Source organism: Dryobates pubescens (assembly GCF_014839835.1).
Source record: "Dryobates pubescens isolate bDryPub1 chromosome 41 unlocalized genomic scaffold, bDryPub1.pri SUPER_41_unloc_2, whole genome shotgun sequence".
NCBI classification, from domain to species: Eukaryota; Metazoa; Chordata; class Aves; order Piciformes; family Picidae; genus Dryobates; species Dryobates pubescens.
The window spans coordinates 428,419-449,590 of NW_026530686.1; the positions used below are offsets into that span (position 1 = coordinate 428,419).

The 21,172-nt window shown below is 60.1% G+C and overlaps 1 protein-coding gene across 2 annotated transcripts; it reads right to left on the reverse strand.

The window, feature by feature from the left end:
- Positions 1-735: 735 nt before the first annotated feature.
- On the reverse strand, positions 736-20,196 carry TUFT1 (tuftelin 1). 2 transcript variants are annotated; one of them, XM_054179213.1, is made up of 13 exons: positions 20,121-20,196; positions 13,809-13,883; positions 13,476-13,580; positions 12,981-13,067; positions 10,548-10,628; positions 9,525-9,596; positions 8,882-8,998; positions 6,635-6,763; positions 5,410-5,504; positions 4,321-4,426; positions 3,782-3,865; positions 1,809-1,909; positions 736-1,055 (listed from the first exon to the last, which is right to left on the reverse strand). In XM_054179213.1, the coding sequence occupies exons 1-13, from the start codon at positions 20,178-20,180 to the stop codon at positions 1,001-1,003; spliced, it is 1,167 nt and encodes a 388-aa protein (XP_054035188.1). In that variant the 5' UTR covers positions 20,181-20,196; the 3' UTR covers positions 736-1,000. The 2 variants fall into 2 exon arrangements, with proteins under 2 accessions (XP_054035188.1, XP_054035189.1); XM_054179214.1 differs by lacking the exon at positions 13,809-13,883 and having other exon boundaries at positions 20,121-20,183.
- Between the last annotated feature and the right edge of the window lie 976 nt (positions 20,197-21,172).

The following is a 21,172-nucleotide window of genomic DNA, read 5'->3' on the forward strand; positions in this document are numbered from 1 at the left end:
GTGGAGAAGATGATCTCCAGGGGTCCCTTCCACCTCCACCATTCTGTGCTGCCTTTCTCTGGCTGATACAAACAGTGAGGACTTCACCCAGGCACAGGACAGGCAAGAACCAGTGAGCCCAGAGCAAGCTGGTTGGTATTTTCCAGTCCAAAGGTGGGACAGGCAGTCCTTCAGCTGCTCACCTGTGGAGGTGGCCAGCAGCACTCATGCCTTGTCACCACCTGCTTGGAAGACACCAATAATTTATTGCAATAAATAGGGGGTAACAAAACCAAACAGCCTCAGGGTCTACAGGCTGCAAGTACCTTGGGTTCGGCTTCTCTTGGGACAAACACGCTGAGAACGTTGAGGTTTTGGGGCCACCTTGAGTCTTGGCCAAGTCTGGAGCAGCCAGGTACGGGATGGAGGTTGGAGGTGGAGGCTCCCAACCTGTCAGTTTGGGGTTTTGTGGCAGGAAGGGAGCTGCCTGCAGGAGGATTTCTTGCATTGGAGCCAAAGAGTGGAATCTTCACTTGTTTTTTTCAGGGTTTTTTTGGACCCAAACCCAAGGTTAAACCCCAAGTCCACGTTGGCAAAGTGCAAGGTGAAGGGGTGGGGGTGGTGTGGGGCTCTGTTTGGCCAAGGCCCTTCAAGAAGCAAAAGCTGCTCCTGCAGAGCAGCCCTGACAAAACCAGGACCGAGCCGGCAAAAGCCAGCCTGGCCCCGCAGCCAGCCAGCCGACCACGGTGCCCACTCTGCTGCTGCCAGCTGGTGCCCACCTCCAAACTGGCATCCCTGGGAGGATCCATTTGGGGGACAGCAAGGTTGATGCTCTGCAAACCTCCTTCCTCTGCCAGGACAGCCCCGGCTACGCCTGGTCCTCGGCTGCTGAGGTTCTTCAGGGCACAGCCTCTGCTGATGGCTCCGGGGAGCAGAGAGGCCAGAGGATGGCAGCCAAGCAGGGAAATCCAGGCGAGGAGAACAAGGGGAAGAGTCTTCAGCTGGGACCAGCCCTCACAGCTCAGGTTTCCACCACTCGGATGAGAGGCAGTGGCTTGGGTCCCAGAAGCCGCTTGCTGCGGGAGACAAAGGCTTTGTTCAGCCAAACTGGAGGGGTTCTGGGGGGAAAACGTGGGGGAAGTCCTGCTCCAGCCCCCCAGCAGTGATGGATCTTCCCCAAAAGCACCCCCAGGAGGGTCCTTGCTCCCCACTGCAGGAGCAGGGCAGGGATTGTGCCCCTAGGCACTGGGGGGGGCCACAGCTGGAATCCTGGGGCCAGGGTTGGGCTCCTCAGTGCCAGAAGAACATTGAGGGCTGGAGCAGGGCCAGAGAAGGGCAAGAGAGCTGGGGAAGGGTCTGGAGAAGAGGGCTGGGGAGAAGCAGCTGAGGGAGCTGGGGTTAGTGAGGCTGGAGAAGAAAAGGGCTGAGGAAGACCTCCTTGCTCTCTGCAGCTCCTGAGAGGCTGCAGCCAGCGGGGGGTTGGGCTCTTCTGCCAGGGAAAAAGGGACAGGACAAGAGATGACCTCAAGCTGCCCCAGGAAAGGTTCGGGTTGGCCATGAGGAACAATTTGTGTCCTGCAAGTGATCAGGGCCTGGCCCAGGCTGCCCTGGGAGGTGGTGAAGTCCCCAGCCCTGGAGGTGCTCCAGAAAGCTGTGGCCATGGTCAGGTTGATGTTGGACTGGATGACCTTGGAGGTCTTCTCCAATCCAACCAATTCTATCACTCTCTGGTTGCTGGCCTGCACCTCACAGTGTCCCTGCTGAGCTGTGGACCTGCAGAAGCAGCCTTGGGGTAGAGAGGCAGACTGGGGGTTGTGCTCCCCACCTACCTGCTGACGTATTCCGACTTGGAGCGCGGCCGGGAGCTGAGGGCCCCGCGGCTGACCTGCTGCTCGATCAGGTGCTCGATGCGGTCATGCATCTCCAGGTTCTGCAAGAGAGGCAGCCAGGGTTAGCAGCCAGGGATAGCAGCAGGAGCTGGGCCCAAGGAGCCCTCTAGGGGGAACTCTTTCATGGGGCTGCTGTTTCCTGAGGGAAATGAAATCCAGCCCCACAGAGACTCATGGAATTGCTTGGGTTGGAGAAGACCTTTAAGAGCATCCAGTCCAACATTAACCCAACCCCACCATGGCCACAGGGCTCTTCAACACCTCCAGGGATGGGGACACTCTACCACCTCCCTGGGCAGCCTGGGCCAGTGCCTGACCACTCTTGCAGGACACAAATTGTGCCTCATGGCTCAGCCTGAAACTCCCCTGGGGCAGCCTGAGGCCATTTCTTCTCCTCCTATCATCTGATCATAGAGACAAGGTGTTTGGAGACTGCTCACCAAAGGAGAGCTGGGATGGTGGGGTAAGACCCATGGGATGCCCACCATAGAAACCCACCAGCATGTCCCACTGGATGTTCTTAAATTGCCCATGGGGAGGTTCAGGTTGGCCATGAGGAACAATTTCTGCCCTGCAAGAGTGGTCAGGACTGGCCCAGGCAGGTAGTCGAGTCCCCATCCCTGGAGGTGTTTCAGAGTCATTTGGATGAGGAGCTGTGGGCTGTGGTCTAACAGCTGTGTCCAGGGAGATGTTGGCTTCTGCTTGGACTTGATGATCTTAAGGACTTCTCCAACCAGGTGATTCTGTGCCTGGGCTCAGGGGGAGCTGTGCTGATAGACCCCATCCCCACAGAGTCAAGAGCAAAAGAGGTCACTGAGGAAGGCAGACACCACTCCAAAGGCAGCTGCAGGCTCAGTTGTTCTCTCAGAAAGAAGGTTTGAGACTGGTTCTCATCCCAGAAGCTGGAATGCAGAAAAAGACCTGGGGGGTCTTGTTCAACAACAGCTGGAGAGGAGCCAGGGGGTGCCCAGGTGGCCACCAGCAGCCTGGCCTGGAGCAGCCACAGTGTGGGCAGCAGGAGCAGGGCAGGGATTGTGCCCCTGGGCTGGGCACCGGGGAGGCCACAGCTGCAATCCTAGGGCCAGGGTTGGGCTCCTCACTGCCAGAAGGACTTTGAGGGCTGGAGCAGAGCCAGAGGAGGGCAATGAAGCTGGGGAAGAGTCTGGAGAAGAGGGCTGGGGAGGAGCAGCTGAGGGAGCTGGGGGTGGTAAGGCTGGAGGAGACCCTCATTGGCCTCTGCAACTCTCTGAGAGGAAGCTGGAGCCAGGTGGGGGCTGGGGTCTTGTGCCAAGGAACAAGACAGGAGATGACCTCAAGCTGCCCCAGGGGAGGTTCAGGTTGGGCACAGAAGAAACTTCATTGGAAAGGTTCTCAAAGCCTGACCCAGGCTGCCCAGGGAGGTGGTGGAATCCTCATCCCTGGAGGTGTTTCAGGGATGCAGAGATGTGATGCTGAGGGCCATGGCTTAGCCCCAGCCTTGGTTGAGGATGGGCTGGATGATCCCCAAGGTCTTCTTCAGCCAAAGCACTTCCGTGGCTCCCCCAGGGCTCTGCTGCTCTCTGCCACCCACATGCTCAGCTCTGCCTTTGTAGGCCACAGGGGGTTGCTGCCAGAAGACTGCTCTTGCTGAGGTGATTTGGGACTCAACTGGAGATCCCAACCCCACCAAAAAGCCACCACAGCAGATCAGGGACCCAACAGAGTCCTTGGGGCTGCCCAGGGCACCTTCCCCTCTACTGAGGGGGTGGCACTGCCAGGGGAGGGCTCTGCTGGTGGCAGTTAGAGCAAAGCTCATTGCTGTGAGGGGATCAGCCATGACCTTCAGTCCCACACCAAGCCACCCACACCAGGAGGTTTTGATGAGAGGCTCAGAGCTTGGAGAAGACCCTGTGGCCATCCTGAGAGGACCCCACCTCAGCCTCCAGGTAGGCCACTCGCTCCTTGAGCTCCTGGATCATGGCATCCTTGGCCTGAATCACAGCTTTGGAGTTCTGGAGCTGGAAGAGAAAATTCAGAGAAGTTGAGAAGCTCCTTTTTGGCTCCTCCTGGACTGGCCAAGTGTCCAGGAAGGAGGACAGCATCTTCTGCCTGGAACACCCAGAGCATGACCTCCAAAACCCCAATCAGATGAAGTCTGCTCATTAAGCCCTAGGAGAAGGAGCCTCAGCTGCCAAAGCTGGAGACTGAACCCTTTCAGCCCACTCCTCCCCTGCTGCTTCCTTCTCTTCTCCTGCTTAGCCCAAGGGCCGCTCACAGCAGAGCCCCTCAGGCTGTCACCTCAGGGTCACTGCTGGCTGCAGGACAGGGCCTGGGGCTGCCCTCAACAACTCAATCCCCAAACCTAACCCCCAAACTCAACCATTCCTCAGTGCCATGCAGCTGAGATGGCTTCTTTGTGGCCTTTGTCTTGTCCCTGCTCTCAGCATCCTCTTCCCAGCCCTGCCCTGCTCACCTGCTCGATCATCTGGCGGACCTTGCGCTGCTGGCTCTTCAGCATGTCATCCAGGTGGTGGATCTTCTCTCTCAGCATTGTCACCTCCTTCTCCAGCTGGGCTGACCTGGCAAAAGGACAGGAGAAGAACCCAGGAGTGTCTCAGAAAGGTAGCACCCAGCCAGCTCTGCCCAGAGCTCCATCAGTCAAGGTCTCCTCTGCAGGAGGTCTCCTGAGATGTTTTGACTAGAGAAGGTAAGGAGAGGCAGAGACAAAACCTACTCAGAGACTGGCAACCACAGACTCCAGGGCCACAGGAACATCAGGAAGAGTCAGGCCACAAACAAGGCCTTCCAGAAATGAGGCTAAGCCAGTTAGCCCCTGGAGCAGAAGGAAACCTGCTGGGTGGAACCAGCCGAGAAGTGGAGCCTGCCCAGGAGCTGCTCCCAGCTCCCAGCCAGCAGTGGAGCTGAGAGCGCTGCTCAGCAGAAAAGGACCTGGGGATGCTGGGTGCCAGCAGCTGAAGATGAGCCAGGGGGTGCTCAGGTGGCCAAGAAGGTCACCAGCAGCCTGGCCTGGAGCAGCAGTGGTGTGGGCAGCAGGAACAGGGCAGGGATGGTGCCCCTGGGCTGGGCACTGGGGAGGCCACAGCTGCGAGCCTGGAGCCAGGGTTGGGCTCCTCAGTGCCAGAAGGACTTTGAGGGCTGGAGCAGAGCCAGAGGAGGGCAATGAAACTGGGGAAGTGTCTGGAGAAGAGGGCTGGGGAGTGGTCTGGGACTGCCACACACTGCCCAGGAGGGTGGTGCAGTTCCCATTCCTGGAGCTGTTCCAGAAACCTGGGGCCATGGTGCTGCTGGGTTGATGTTGGACTGGATGACCTTGGAGGTCTCTTCCATGATTGTCTGATGCAGGGCAGCCCAGCTGTGGCTCTCTGGGAGCAGAGCAGCACTGCAGGAGCTGCCTGGGGATGAGTCAGCTGCTGGGAGCTGTTTTGCAAGGCAGAGCTGGAGCACACCCATGGCAGGAATGTTCCTGCCCCAGCCAGCTGCCAGCGGCGTGGGCTTGCTCCAGGACTTGGCAACCTCAGCTGTAGTGGCCCAAGAGCCTCACCTGTCCTGTTGGGCCAGCTTGTCACCTTCCACACTCCTCAGCCTCACCAGCTCTGCCTCTCCTTCTTTCATCTTCAGCAGCAGGCTCCTGTGCTCCTTGGCGTGGGGTGAAGAGGCTGAGTTACCACCAGCAGGACAAGTCACCACCCCTGGACTGTGGCCTCCACAGCCCAACCAACACCTCAGCAGCCTCCCCAGCAGCAGGATGGACATGGGAGAGGTGGATGGAGGAGGGCAGCTCCTGACACACACAGTAGTGGCGACCCACTCCCTCACCCTCAGGATATATCCCTAGGATCAGGTGATGGGATGAGAGGAAATGGCCTCAGGCTGCCCCAGGGGAGGTTCAGGTTGGCCATGAGCAACAATTTGTGTCCTGCAAGAGTGGTCAGAGACTGGGACAGGCTGCCCAGGGAGGTGGTGGAGTCACCAGCCCTGGAGGTGTTCAAGGAACCTGTGGCCATGGTGCTTGGGGCCAGGGTGGTGTTGGGTTGATGTTGGACTCAGATCTCCAACCCAAACAATTCTCTGATTCCACTCCAATGGACCCAGGCAGACACTGACAAGTGCAAGGCCAGGCCCTGCTCAAGGGAGGTTGGGGCTCCCTTTGGAGGCTTTGAGTCCCACCTCAGGGGAAATTTGGGTCCCACCTGGATGGGGATTGGGTCCCATCTCAGAGAGGTTTGAGTTCCACCTCAGGGGTGTTTGGGTCCCACCTCAGGGGTAATTTCAGTCTCACCTCAGAGAGGGCTTGGGTCCCACTCCAGGGGAAGTTTGGGTCCCACCTCAGAGGGGTTCTCTGATTATCTGACATGGGGAAGGCACCAACCCCCATCTCCTTCCCTGCTGCAGGAGGACAGCCCCACAGCTCCAGAGGAAATGTGCTGCAGGCTGGAGGTTGTGTACATGCCCCCACGGGCAGAGCCAGCTGCCTGTCTAGACTGTCTGTTGGTCTCCAGGAGACCTGGAAGATCAAGCATGGCCCAACCAGCTCTGCTAGACCTGAGCGATGCAAGCCTGAAACCAGCAAAGGCCCCAGCAGCTGCAGGTTAAACCTGGTCAAGAGCTCAACCCCTCCCTGTGCTGGGTACCCAGCAGCTGGTCCAAGACTCACTGTGGGGTCCATGCTGAGCCCCCCCCCACCTCATCACCCTCCATTCACCCCCCACAGCAGAGCTGGCACCACGCTGCTGGGGTCAGCCCCAACATGACTTTAGGGCTGGTACCTTCTCCATCCCTGCCAGGAGCCTCTGCAGCTCTTCCACCTGCACCTCCTTCTCCAGGATGCTCTTCTCTGCTCTCCTCAGGGCACAGTTCCTCTGCTCTGCTTCCTCCTGGTACTGGGCCACCGTCCTCTGCCAACGAGATGGGGATGCTGCAACCCCTGGCCCTCACCAGGACCCCCAAGCCATAGTGGTGCTGGAAGCCTCAGCAGGCTCCAAGCCCTCTGCTGCAGGCCAGGGGGGTCTCAGCCCAATGCACTTCAGACAGGAGCTGCCTGAGGAAGCTTCCCAGCTTCAAAGCACTTCAAAGGAGCCAGCAGCCATCAAAGCTCCTCCAGACGCCTTTGCCGTGGGGCTTCTCTCAGGCCCCTTGCCCAAGGAGCTGTGGGAGCTGAGAGAAGACAAGGTGCCCATGTGGGTGCCCAAGGCAGCTGGGAACAGGCTCAGGCATTGAGAACATCTGGGCAGTGCCAGCAGACCAACAGTTGCCCAGCACCCATCCCTGTCCTCTCCATCCAGGCTTCAAGCCCACACTTGGCACCAGGGCTGACCAGAGACCCCAGTGTGCTTCCAAGCCACACTGACCCTCCCCAGCAGGAGAGCTGTCCTCAGGGCAGGCAGACATCTCCATGCTGGAGGAAGCTCAAACCCACTTCCCCAGTGGCTGTCCCCCCCCATGCCCCACCCCGGGGAAGCCCTTGGGCTGGCAAGGACCTGTTTGGTCTGTGGGGCAGGATGTGAGCAGGATGTCACCAGTGCCACCAGCTGTGGGTGACACAGGCAGGCTCAGCCCATCCAGGAGGTGAGCAGTCACTCCAGACACACCAAAGGGGACAATGAATCAGCAGGGCCCAGGAAGGGAGGGGACTGAAGGTGGTTGTGGCTCCAGCAGCACCATTTGACAGCTCAGGAGACCACACAGTGGGTCCTGGGGCCTCCCTGTCCCTAGCAAACAGCCCCACAGAGGAGCTCTGAGGGACACCTCAGCCACCAACCATGGCCACAGCAGCCAGCACTGGGCCTGGGACCATAGCCTTGGTCCCTGCTTGACTTGCTGGGAAATCTTGGGGTGGTCTGTGATGTCTTGAGGACCACTGTGAAGGTGGGGAGACACTGGAAGGGGTTGCCCAGAGAATTTGTGGCCACCTCAACCCTTTAAGACCAGACTGGATGAGGCCTTGAGCAACCTCCTTGATGGGAGGTGTCCCTGCCCACGGCAGGGGGTTGGGACTGGATGAGTTTGAAGGTCCCTTCTAACCCAACCCATTCCATGAATCTATGATCCTGGGGGTGTCTCTGTTCCCCCTCCCAAACACCCCTGAGGTCAGAGAGGCCTAGCAGGGTCTGGGGTCACTGCCTTCCAGCCCAGGTGGTTCACGGGGGTTTAAGCTGGGGAAGCCTGGGTGTCTTCAGACTCAGCTGGGCACCAGCTGGCAGGGGGCTGGGTAGCTCTGGAATCCCTCAGAGCATTTTGATGGTCACACCAAGCTGGCTGCTCTGCCAGGAGAGGCCAAACAGCCCTGGGAACACAAACCATGGATTGAGAGAGTCATGGGATGGGTAGGGTTGGAAGCTCAGCCAGTTCCAACCCCCTGCCATGGGCAGGGACACCTCCCACCAGCTCAGGTTGCTCAGGGCCTCATCCAGCCTGGCCCTGAACTCCTCCAGGGAGGAGGCAGCCACAGCCTCCCTGGGCAGCCTGTGCCAGGCTCTCCTCACTCTCACTCTCAAGAATTTCTTCCTCATCTCCAGGCTCAGTCTCCCCTCTCCCAGCTCAAAACCATTGTGCCTCAGCCTGGCACTCCCAGCCCTTGTCCAAAGTCCTTTCCCAGCTCTCCTGGAGCTCCTTCAGGCACTGGAACTGCTCTGAGGTCTCCCTGGAGCCTTCTCTCCAGGCTGAACAGCCCCAACCCTCCCAGCCTGTCTCCACAGGGGAGGCTCTGCAGCTTATCTCGGTGGCCTCCTCTGGCCCCTGCCCAGCAGCTCCAGGTCGCTGCTGTGCTGAGGGCTCCAGAAGTGGCTGCAGTGCTGCAGGTGAGGTGTGAGCAGAGCAGAGGGGCAGAATCCCCTCCCTGCTCTCTCTGCAGCCCAGCACAGGGCTGGCTCTGGGCTGCTGGTTGCTGTTGCTGCCTCCTGCTCAGTTTGTCACCAACCCTTGCAGCTTCTCAGGCTTCCAAAAAACCATCTAAAACCCACCCAAATGCACCAACCCCAAGGCTCTCCCTGCAGCACTAGGTGCAGTGGGGTCACCTCAAAGGCTTTCTTCTCCAGCTGGTGCCTCTGCTCAGCCTCCTGCAGCCTGCTGAAGAGCCTCCTGGCCGTCTGGCGAATCTTCTCCACATCCTCCCCCGAGCACTCTGCCTCCTCCTGCCCAGACACCACGGCAAGAGGGCAGGGTGAGCAGTCAGGAGGCATCAAAGGAGCCTTCCAACCCCAACCTGGGAACCTCTGCTGACAACAGCCTTGGTAACCACTGCTCAGCTGTCCGGAGCCACAGCTGCTGTCCCCACCCCCACACCTGGCTGCCCTCCAGGCTCCGCAGCCAGCAGCCCTCTGGGGCTCTGTTTGCAGGGTGCCTGCTTGGACAGCCTGAGACCCTGCAACCTCAGCCAGGCCCCCAGCCCAAAAGGCCATCCCTGAGACTCTGCCCCAGCAAGGACAAAAACCAAAGAGCTCCCAGTGGAAGTTTCCTGCTCCAAGCCTGCCATGTGCTGTGGTGTAAATCCCAACATTCCCATTTGCACTGCCCCCACCCTGCCCCAGAGCCTGGAGGCTGAGCTGGAGCAGCCAGTGGGTGCCCAGCAGGTTGGATGTCAGCAGCTGGGATGAAGATGTCCAGCTGGAGCTGGTTGTTTTTCTCTCATGGCACCAACCCTTCTCTTCAGTTCCCTACCTGCTCCTCCCAGCAGTCCTCAGGCTGCCTCTCGTGCTGCAGCCAGGTCCCATTCTGCCTCTCCAGTGTGCCCTGCATCAGGAGGACAGAGGGACAGGGATGTGACACCAGCCAGCCCAGCCACATTCACCATTGTGGCCCCATGTAGAGAGCTGGCTCTGGGGTCCCACAGCAACTCAACCCCCACTGGAAGCGGCAAACAGCAGCATGTTTGGGCAGCCAGAGCCTTCCCTCCCTACCTCCTTGGGATGTGGGGTTTGGGGGTTCCACCTGCCAGGGGAGCTGAGGTGGCTTTTGGTCCCCACAAACACCTCCAGGATCATAGAATGCATCAGGTTGGAAGGGACCCTCCAAGGTCATCTTTTCCCCTAAGGACACCTCCAACTAGAGCAGGTTGGAGGCCACATCCAGTCTGGCCTTGGATGCCTCCAGGGGTGAGGCCTCCACCACAGCCCTGGGCAATCTGTTCCAGTGTCTCCCCAGCCTCATGGTGCAGAACTTCTCCTGATGTCCAACCTAACTCTGCCCTGGTCCAGTTCCAAACCATTGCCTTTGTCCATCACCCCAAGCCCTTCTGAACAGCCCCTGTCCAGATCTCTTGAAGGCCCTTTCAGGTCCTTGTAGGCTTTCTGTAGCCCCCTTCAGGTACTGGAAGGCTGCTCCAAGGTGTCTGCAGCCTCAACAGCCCCAACTCTCCCAGCCTGTCTCCACAGGGGAGGTTCTTCAGCCTCTGACCATCTTGGTGGCCTCCTCTGGACCTGTTCCAGCAGCTCCAGGTCCTCCTTCTGCCAGGGGTCACAGCACTGCAGGTGAGGTCTCACCAGGGCACAGGGGCAGAGTCCACTCTGTCACCTCCTGGCCACACTGCTGTGGATGCAGCCCAGGATTTGCCTTCTGGGCTGCCAGTGCCCATTGCTGGCTCCTGCCCAGCTCAACCTAAGGCCTCTTCTAGCAGTGGCTGACCCTGAAAGGTGGCACCTCCTGAACTGATGACACCAAAGGCCCCAGCAAGGCTCCTGTTACCTGTGGCTGCTCTTCAGCTCCTTGTCTGTTTTCAAGTTCACCACTTAGGTCTTCTCTCAGCTTCTTCAGAGAACTTCTGGCCTGGCAAAGGGAGGCAATAGAGCTTCATCCCCATGGGCACTGCCCCTCAACCTCACCAGAAACCAAATGCTGCTGGGGTGCCAACTCTGGTGCCCTGCCAGCCTGAGCCTTTGGGGTCATAGAACCCATGGGTTAGAAGGGGCTTCAAAGATCATCCAGCTCCAACCCCCTGCCATGGGCAGGGACACCACCCACCAGCCCAGGCTGCTCAGGGCCTCATCCAGCCTGCCCTGGAACACCTCCAGGGACAAAATGTCCTCAGCTTCTCCAGACAACCATTCCAGGGTCTCCTCTCCCTCATAGTGAAGATGTTCACAGATCTTTGATTTCCAAACCATCTCAGCTACCCCATCCTCCAGCACCCTGCATCCTGCCCCTGCCCACTGCACCCTCCTGGTGTCTCACCAGAGCCTGCAGCCAAGCCCCAGCTGGTTCCCAGTTTAAAGCAGTGACTGGCAGAGACAGCAGATGCCAGAAGGGCACCATTCTGAGCCCCTCAGACAGCTGCTCATTGTTAGCTGCAGGTCCTGCCCATGGCCAGCCCAGGATTGTCTTCTGCTCCCTGTGCTGGCTCCGTTTGCCCAGAGCCAGGGGCTGGAGGACAATGAAGTGAGGGCCCCTGGGATGTGGTGGTGACTGTGGGGCAGTGCAGTTGTCACAGTCCCCACATGCCAGCAGGGTGTGGTTGGAAGGCACCTTCTGAGGTCACCATGCCCAAGCCCCCTGCTCCAGCAGGGCACCCAGGGCAGGTTGCCCAGGATGGCATCCAGGTGGGTTTGGAATGACTCCAGAGATGGAGGCTCTACCACCTCTCTGGGCAGCCTGCTCCAGGCCTCCACCACCCTTGGAGTGGTGGACAATGAGGTGGAGAGGGCAACCTGGCCTCAAACACCTCCAGGGATGGTTCAAGATAGGGGAGAGGCTCTACCACAGGTCTGCCTGCCAGCAGCTCCATCCTCACCAGGCAGCTTCTCCCACACCATGGGAGGGAAAAAACCAGGAGTGAAAAATAAACAAACCCCAAAAGCCAAGAACCTGGAGTGATCCCTGAGTGGGATCCAGCTGGATCCAGTCCTTCCTCAGGGCTTTCACACCAGGATGAGGACAGTCTGGTACCACCACCATGGCTTCCACATGCAGGATTAAATTGAGCTGCCTGGCTGGGTGCTGCTTCAGCTCCTCTGGCAGGGCCAATCCAGGGCCAAGCTGTGCTCAGCTCTGGCCACAAAAGCCCCTTTGGAACCAGGCTCCTGCTCCCTTCTGGGCTGGGGGAAGCTCTGGGAAAGCTCAGAGCAGAAGAGCTGAAGCCCCAGGATGGGGAAGGACCTCACACAAGACCTGCAGTACTTTCTCCAGCTCTGGTTGAGCAACACCCCTGGAGCTGCAGCCACGGCCATGCTGGGTGCAGCGGGAGGCTGTGGGGACAGGCTGCCTGTTTTGGGGTGAAAACCACTCAGTTTGGCACAACCCAAAGGATGAGGTCAAAGATCTGGACCTGCCCTACCACATCTGCCCTTACTCCTCCCTGGGCCAGCGCTCAGCATGGAAACTCCTCCATGGGAGCAAACCCAAACCCCAGGCTGGGTGAGGCCTTGAGCAACCAAGTCTAGCCGAGAGGTTTCCCTGCCCATGGCAGGCAGCAGATGACCTTTAAGGTCCCTTCCAGCCTAGACCCTGATGGAACTCTTTCAGTTTTCCACTTTTACCTCTCATTTTCCAAGGCCAGGCTGCCCAAGACCCCAACATCCACCCAGTTCCACACCATGCAGCCAGCTCTCCAGGGGATCATGCTCCCCAGGAGCAGGGGGAAGGGTTAATCCAGTCGAGTTTGGGAGATGAGCCATGCCCAGGGAGCTGCCTCTGGAGGTGAGGCTGTGGCAGGGCCTCACCCAAGCAGGCAGGGGACAGCCCTGGGGGAAAAGGTCCTCTGCACCTCCCTTCAAATTCAGCCCAGAGAGCAGAGCAATTAGTCAGGCTGAATTAATTGATGGCTCTTGATTAGACAACTGCCCTGGAAGGCCAAGTCAACAAACTGGAGAGTTTGGCTCTGCTGAGGCTGTGCCAGAGCAGAATCCCAGAATTCCCCAATCCCAGCATGGTTGGGTGGGAAGGGAGCTCTGGAGCCCACCCAGTCCAACCCCTGCTCCAGCAGGGCTCCCCCAGCAGCCTGCCCAGGGGCACAATGCCTGGGGGGGATTGGAAGCTCTCCATACCAGGAGACTCCACAACCTCTCTGGGCAGCTGCCTCCAGCAACCTCACACCAAACAACTTCCTTCTCCTGCTCAGCTGAAACCTCCTGGGGTCCACTCTGTGCCCCCAGGACCCACAACGCCCCCCGCAGGCTGAGCTACCTCCTGGATGTAGCGAACTTCACTCTTCAGCTGGTTGATGTGCTCCTCGTGGCTGATGCTGCCCTCAGCTCGAGCCTTCAGGTAAACCTGCCCAGGAGGGATGGTGGCAGCTCATTAGGACCCCCCTGCTCCCCCCAGCCCAGGAACACCAGGAGCGAACCAGCCCCACAGGGATCAGGACACCAAGCCCAAGTCTTCCCATGGCACAAGTTCCCTTTGTGCTTAACCTGCCCAGGGCAGCCCCAGAGCCCAGCCCCCAGGGCAGCCCCAGAGCCCAGCACCCAGCTGGATCCTAACTGGTTCCCAAGACACAAATTTCCCCTTTGGGGTTGCTTCCCTCTTGTGCGATCCCCACCCCACAGAGCTACCACAGGGGTGGCTTCTTGCTGCATCCCTCCAGCACCAGGGCAGCCACTACAACCAGGAGCTCCATGGTGGTGCCACCTCCCCCCACCCCTTTTGCCATCCCCAGCACCACAGAGCCAGGAACCCAACCTTGATGATCTCCTCGTCACCATCGTTGGACTTGATGCACTCAGAGGCCAGGGAGTGACCATTGCTGGACCTGTTGGCCACCATGGCAAAGGCTTTTCCCACTGGCTGCAGGAGACAGAGACAGCAGAGCCCTCAGAGAGGTGGCAATGGGTGGCACTGGCCAGAATGGTTTGCCTGGCACCAGGCAACTTTGTCAGGGCAAGGTGGCACCGAGTGCGGCCTGTGAGCGGCACTGAGCAGCAGCTGAGACTCCCTTCATGGAGCACAAAGTGCCCAACCCTGCTCCCTGTTAACCCAAACTCTTCTGTTTTCAGCCCAGAGTGGGGACCTCACCTTCTGCTTGGCCTGCTGGCACTGCTCCCCAGGCAGCTGGTTGGGCAGAGTCAGCCTCAGCACCTTCACGTTGTCCTACAATAGGAGATGGCTTTGAGCTGCAAGTTTGGGCTCCAGGAGAAGTCTCTTTACCTCTAGCCCTGGCATGAACCCAGAGCCAGGTTGGCACCAGGGACAGGCCTGGGACAAGCCACCCTGCCCCCATGGGTTGGAGCTGCTGCTGATAAAGTGGGGCTGCGGTTACCAGGGGGTAGCAAAGAGCCTTCCTCAGCCCCACCAGGGCCTGCAGGAGCTGTGGCTGAGCCAGGGCTGGGGCAGACCAGGCTGGATTCCATACATGCCAACTTCTGCCAGGCCTCACAGCCCTCACTGGCTGTGGCAGGGCTGGGCACAGACTTGGTAGCAGCCCTAGAGAAGGGTGAAAGCAGCCATCCACAGCTCACCCACCAGGGCCTGGCTGGATTCAGCCTTCTTCATGCCCTGCTGTGACATCCACACACCTGACCCTATTCTGCCCATCCTCAGTGGGCACAGCCCTGGCCAAGCCTTGCCCATTTGGGCAGCTACCAGCATGACTGGCACTAGAGCTCACAGCCACAACCATTCATGGAGCTCCTCACCACTTAACTCTTCATCCAAAGCCTCCCTGCCAGAGCCACCCACCAAAGAGGTACCAGATTTAGCCTTCATGCCCTACTGTGACATCCACACCCCACCCCAGCTCTGCCCACCCTCTGTGGGCACAGCCCCAGTGCCACCCACCAAAGAACCATTTCAGCCACATCCACCACCCTGCAGAATTCAACAAGCTTTGGAGCTGCCCAAAAGGTATCGAGACCCCCAAAGCAGCATGTGGGCACCCAGAACACTCTGTGGGGTTGGCACTCTCCACCTACAGCTCCACAATGGCACCACGTGTACCCATGGCACAGCATAACTCCCCCCCCCCCCTCCAGACAGACCTCACTGATGCCCAGGCAGCTGGCACTCATAGCTGTTCTTAAAGGTGAGCCTGAAGGGTGGATGCATAGTATGCCACAGGGGCTGCTTGGCATGCCACAGCCACAGGGCTGCTCAGCGTGCCATAGGACCTGCTGGGTGTGCCACGGCCACAGGGACTGCTGGGCATGCCATAGGAGCTGCTCAGCATGCCATGGGAGCTGTTCACTGTGCCACAGGAGCTGCTTGGCATGCCATGGACAGGGGTGCTGCTTGGCATGCCACGGACAGGGGTGCTGCTTGGCATGCCACGGACAGGGGTGCTGCTCGGCGTGCCACGGACAGGGGTGCTGCTTGGCATGCCATGGACAGGGGTGCTGCTTGGCGTGCCACGGACAGGGGTGCTGCTCGGCATGCCACGGACAGGGGTGCTGCTCGGCGTGCCACGGACAGGGGTGCTGCTCGGCATGCCATGGACAGGGGTGCTGCTCGGCGTGCCATGGACAGGGGTGCTGCTCGGCGTGCCATGGACAGGGGTGCTGCTTGGCATGCCACGGACAGGGGTGCTGCTCAGCGTGCCATGGGAGCTGCTTGGCATGCCACGGACAGGGGTGCTGCTTGGCATGCCACGGACAGGGGTGCTGCTCGGCATGCCATGGACAGGGGTGCTGCTCGGCGTGCCATGGGAGCTGCTTGGCATGCCACGGACAGGGGTGCTGCTCAGCGTGCCATGGGAGCTGCTTGGCATGCCATGGACAGGGGTGCTGCTCGGCGTGCCATGGGAGCTGCTTGGCGTGCCATGGACAGGGGTGCTGCTCAGCGTGCCATGGGAGCTGCTTGGCATGCCACGGACAGGGGTGCTGCTCGGCGTGCCATGGGAGCTGCTCGGCGTGCTACGGACAGGGGTGCTGCTCGGCGTGCCATGGCAGCTGCTCGGCGTGCCATGGACAGGGGTGCTGCTCGGCGTGCCATGGGAGCTGCTTGGCATGCCACGGACAGGGGTGCTGCTCAGCGTGCCATGGGAGCTGCTTGGCGTGCCATGGACAGGGGTGCTGCTCAGCGTGCCATGGGAGCTGCTTGGCGTGCCATGGACAGGGGTGCTGCTCGGCGTGCCATGGGAGCTGCTTGGCGTGCCATGGACAGGGGTGCTGCTCAGCGTGCCATGGGAGCTGCTTGGCGTGCCACGGACAGGGCTGCTGCTCAGCGTGCCATGGGAGCTGCTTGGCATGCCACGGACAGGGGTGCTGCTCGGCGTGCCATGGGAGCTGCTCGGCGTGCCACAGGCACAGGAACTGCTCAGCATGCCACAGGAATTGTTTGGCATGCCATGGGAACTGCTCAGCGTGCCAGGGCCATAGGAGCTGCTCCATGTGCCACAGGAGCTGCTGGGTGTGCCAGGGCCAGGCTCAGGGCAGCAGCCCTCAGCTGGCAGCGCCGCGAAGCCAGGCTGGGTGCCTGTGCAGCGCCGGATGCCTGCCTTTCACCACACCCCAGCCACGTCAGCTTCCCAAAGCACTGCCAAGGCGTTTTTGGCTCCCTTGGCACTTCCAGGTGCCCTCCTTGCCAGCCAAGCCCCAACAAGCCATCTGCTTGTTTCCAAAACATTGGCTGTGTGCTGCTCCGCCGACTCCAGCTGCTGGGGAAAGCGGGAGCCCTCCCCCAGACCCGCGACGCATGGCCCTGGCCCTTCTCTCCCCCACTCCGTGCCAAAAGAAACCTGGTCTGGGCATGGCTGGCGCTCAGCAGTGCCAGATCTTTGCCTGCAGCTTCTCCTCCAGGGAAAGCTTTGCTTGGCCAGACCCAAGAAGTTAGGAAGTTCAGGGAGAAAAATGGGAGAAGGAGCAGCGTGGGGCACAAAAACCACTCAGAGGGTGGTTGGGGTTGGAAGGGACCCCTGGAGATCAGCCAGGCCAAGCCTGCTGCCAAGCAGAGGCACCCGGGGCAGGGCACCCAGGAACACATCTTGGGGGGCGGCTAGAAGCTCTCCACACCAGGAGACTCCACAACCTCCTGCCTGCTCCAGGCCTCCAGCACCCTCACACCAAACAAGTTTCTCCTCCTGCTGAGGTGGAACTTCCTGGGGTCCAGTTTGTGCTCCTTGCCCCCCTTAGCCTGGCCCTGGGCACCACTAAGCACAGCCTGGCCAGGGGGTAGAGGCCTTCTTGCCCCCTACCCCTCGCATATTTGCAAACATTGACCAGATCCCCTCTGGGGCTGCTCCTGTCCAGGCCAAACAGCCCCAGGGCTCTCAGCCACAGGAAGGTGTCCACAGGAAGCATGGCTCAGCACCATCCTGCTGCCCAACCCAAAGGGGCCACAGAGCAAGGCCAGAGCTGGAAGCAGGGAGACAGCATTGCAGCAGCAGGGCAGAAGCCTTGGCACCAGCTGGGTCCCTCCACGGGTCCATACTTGCAGCTTTGTTTACAAGCACCAGGATCAGAGAATCATGAAATGGGTTGGAAGGCAGCCTAAAGCTCATCCAGCCCCAACCCCCTGCCATGGGCAGGGACACCTCCCACCAGCACAGGCTGCTCAAGGCCTCATCCAGCTTGGCCTTCAACAGCTCCAGGGAGGGGGCAGCCACAACCTCCCTGGGCAACCTGTGCCAGGGTCTCCTCACCATCACTGTGAAGGATTTCTTCCTCATCTCCAGTCTAAGGATCCCAGGATCTCACCATGGCCATCCCTGTCCCATCAAGCCTGGGTGAGGGTGGGAGGCAGCCAAGGAAAGCTCTCACCTAGGTTAGCTCCACAGTGGGGAGAGCCAAGAGCCAGCTCCTTCCCATCCCTGCCACCAAAACCAGCTGCAGCTGGCATGCAGGAGCTTTCACTCCAGGGACTGAAGCTGGAAGAGGGGAGATGAGGAAGAAATTCTTTCCAACGAGGATGGGGAGAGCCTGGCACAGGTTGCCCAGGGAGGTTGTGGCTGCCATCTCCCTGTAGGTGTTGAAGGCCAGGCTGGATGAGGCCTTGAGCAACCTGGGCTGGGGGGAGGTGTCTGCCCATGGCAGGGCATTAGGGCTGGCTGAGTTTTGAGGTCCCTTGCAACCCAATCCATTCCTTAATCTTCAAACCCCAGCAGAGCCCACTCAAAGCAGCTCCTGGCTCAAGCTGCTGCAGAGCCACCAGTGCCAACCAGCTGTGGCAGGAAGCAGGCAGCAGCCTGTGCCTCCCCCAGCCGGCATCAGCACTACCAAACCTCAGGTCAAACTACCAGGAAACCACCCATGCCAATGGGAAGGCTCCACCATCACCATCCTCTGTGCTGGGTGGGACAGAAGGATGGTGAGACACGAAGTGGATGCTGGAGTGAGGTTCCCTGGACCACCATGGCTGAGAACCACAGTTTTGGGTGCGGTAAATCCTTCCTGGCCCATGGCAGAAGCCGGGGTGGGTGACAGTGAACCCCTCCCTGCCCAGATTGTCTGCAGCAGCCTCTGCAGCCAGTGGCTGGAGCAGAGGAGAGGACACCTTCAGCTCAGCTCCCAAGCCATGGGAGCTCTGCTGTTGCCAAAGTTTCATCACCGTCTGGTTTCCAGCTGAAGCAGCTCCCCAAACATAAAGCTGGAGCGATCCCAAGGCTGGCACATGCCAACCTCTTTCTCCATGGTGCCAAACTGGGCTGGGGCAGGAGTGAACCCATGAGGACCCCCCAACCCTTCTCCTTTCCCCCCTGGCTGGTATTAAATCCATTCTGCTGATGCTCAGCTGCAGTTGGCAGCACCAAAGCAGAGGGGACAGTGGGTTTGGGGCCCCATCCATAGTTTTCCAGAGCAAACAGAAGGGTTTGGCACTGTGGGCAGTGCTCTGAAGATGATGAAACACCTGAAATCTGTCTCCTGCTTGGAAAAACCCACCTGGGGGAGACACTGCTTTCTTAAGGCCCCAACCCTGCATCCCAAGGGCTGCTCCAGCCTGGTTTTCCTCGGCAATTAGCTGCATCGGGCAGGCTCAGCCGGGTTTTGCGCTGGCTGCAGTGTGACACTGGCAGCTGGAGGCTTTTTGGCAGGGCAGCCATGCTCCCATCCAGTGCCCTGTGAAAAAGAGCTCCCAAAATCCCAACAGCCCCTTTGGTCCAACCATTCAGCAAGAGCCAAATCCTCAGGTGCTGCCCAGGATGAGCCTTTAGGGACACCAAGGTTGGTTTGAAATCTTTTATTCTGTTTTGCATCTTTCAAGCCCAAAATCTCCATTTGGGAAGAGCTTGGCTGGAAGGGAAGATACTGACCCCGCTCCTGGGGAACCGTGAAAATCCCAACCACATCCTGGGAGGAGGAGAGGTGGCACCAAGGACCCACAGGCGGCGATGCCAACATCGGGGTTGGGCAAGCACGGGGAGGGTGTCCTGTCTGTCCATCCGTCCGTCTGTCCCATCAAGACAGGCCCTGACCTGACCCAGAGGGTATCAGCGAGGATCATCAGCAAACAGCTCTAGTGTCTGGGGCTCGCCGAGGCGCCTTATCGCCCTAAGAAGCCATTAGCCAAACCAGCCCAGCTCTGCCAGCGCTCCTTATAAGGCCGGGAAAGCCACAGGGAATTAGGAGTCTCTCAGAGGAGACTCAGAGCTGAGTCACCCAGTACGGCACCGGCCGGGCACAGAGGGGAAAGCAGCCGGGCACCGGCGCGGTTCTCCTGCCGCCGTTGGTGCCTTTGGGGGATCGCTTTGGTCACCAAGTGCTGAGCAAAGAGTTGAATCGGCGGCAGCGCCGCCGGCGGCTGTTCCCCCTCGGCGGCGCGCAGGGCGCCCTGCCGGCAGGGCAGGGTCTGGGCTGCTGCCAGCCCCACCCAGGGCCTGTCCTGCCGGCGGTGGCCTGGCTGCTGTCGGCGGTGGGGAAAACCCAAGGAGAAGGAAGGGAAGGACGCGAGGCTCTGCCGGAGCCAAGGGAGGGAAGCGCCAAAAGAGATTCGTGCCAGCGGCTCCTGCCGCCGTAGCCCGGGGACGCCACTCAAGGGCGGCAGACCCCCAAAAATCAGCCTGTTTTGGGTGGCTCCACACCTGTGTGTGACCCTGTGCCCCCCGTAAGCACGATGGGTGATGGTGGGACCCCAGTGCCGATGCTGCGGCGTCCCTTGCTGTGCTCCACCATGCTTGCCCACGTCAGGGGGGTTCACCAAGTCCCCACGCATCGACCCAGCAAGAGTCGCAAGCCACAGAACCAGCAGCCCCTCCACATTCCCCTGAACCACTCATGGCTGCGGGCAAGCCTGGACCCAGTGGGGAAAATTTATGGCAGTGATCCCGGACAGGCACAGCCTCGCTCCACCCACAGGACCCCCCGCACCAAGCCCCACGGGGGACAACACCAGCAGTACCGGAAGCAGGGAAGGGGCGGCCCCGAGGGCCTAGGGTGCCCAGGGGGTTCGGGGACTCACCGGGCTCTCGCTGTGGGGCCGCACATCCAGAACCGCGCACCAACCCTGCACACCGTTCATTGCCCCGCCGCGATTTACGGGGCTCTCCGGCGGCGCCGCCGACTTTATGGAGCCCCGCCCCCAGCCACGCCTCCGACATGTGAGCCGCGCCCCTGGATCGCACCGTGCCCCCCGCCCGCGGCCAGCTCATCAAGCCACGCCCCAAGACGGTCCGGTTACGCCCCCAGACACGCCTCTCGCTCCCGGATAGGCCCCGCCCGACTAACCACACCCCCATCCACACAGCCACGCCCCTACATTTAAAACCACGCCCCCATGCTTTAACCACACCCCGACTCTGTGGCCCTCGGCGCTCCGTGCCCGGGCAGTGTGAGCTGTGCCAGGGCCGTGCCAAGCCACAACAAGCCCTGCCGAGCCTCACCCCTACCTCTGCCAAACCAAGCCAGGGCCTGCCCAGCAGTGCTGAGTGCTGCCAAGCTGTGTCAAGCTGTGCCAAGCTGTGTCGTGGTGTCCCAAACTGGAACATGATTTCCCAAACTAGGCCATGGTACCCCAAACCAAGCCAGGGCCTGCCCGGTAGTGCTGAGCTCTGCCAAGCTGTGCCAAACTGTGACATGGTGTCCCAAACTTGGCTGTGGTGCTCCAAACTCTGCCCTGGTGCCCTAAACCATGCTGTGGTATCCCAAACCATGTCACAGTGCCCCAAACCAGACCATAGTGCCCCTAATTGGGCTGCAGTGCCCCTAAACTATGCCATGGTGCTCCAGACTGGGCCATGATGCCACAAGCCGTGCCTGGTCCTATCTTCCCCCATGTCTGGAGAATATTTGGCACCAGGGTGACAGGGCTGCCCTCTCCCAAAGCCATGGGGTCACTAGCTGTGGCAGGTACAGCTGTGGCAGGTGCCACAACCCCTTCACCCTGTGCCACGGCATGGGAACATTGCCAGGGTGAGTATCCCTTTGCCACACTGGGTGGCTTGGGTGTGCCAACAGCCTCCTTGCTGCTGGGCGGGTGCTAATTGCCACATACCTGTGTGATGAGCTCAGCTG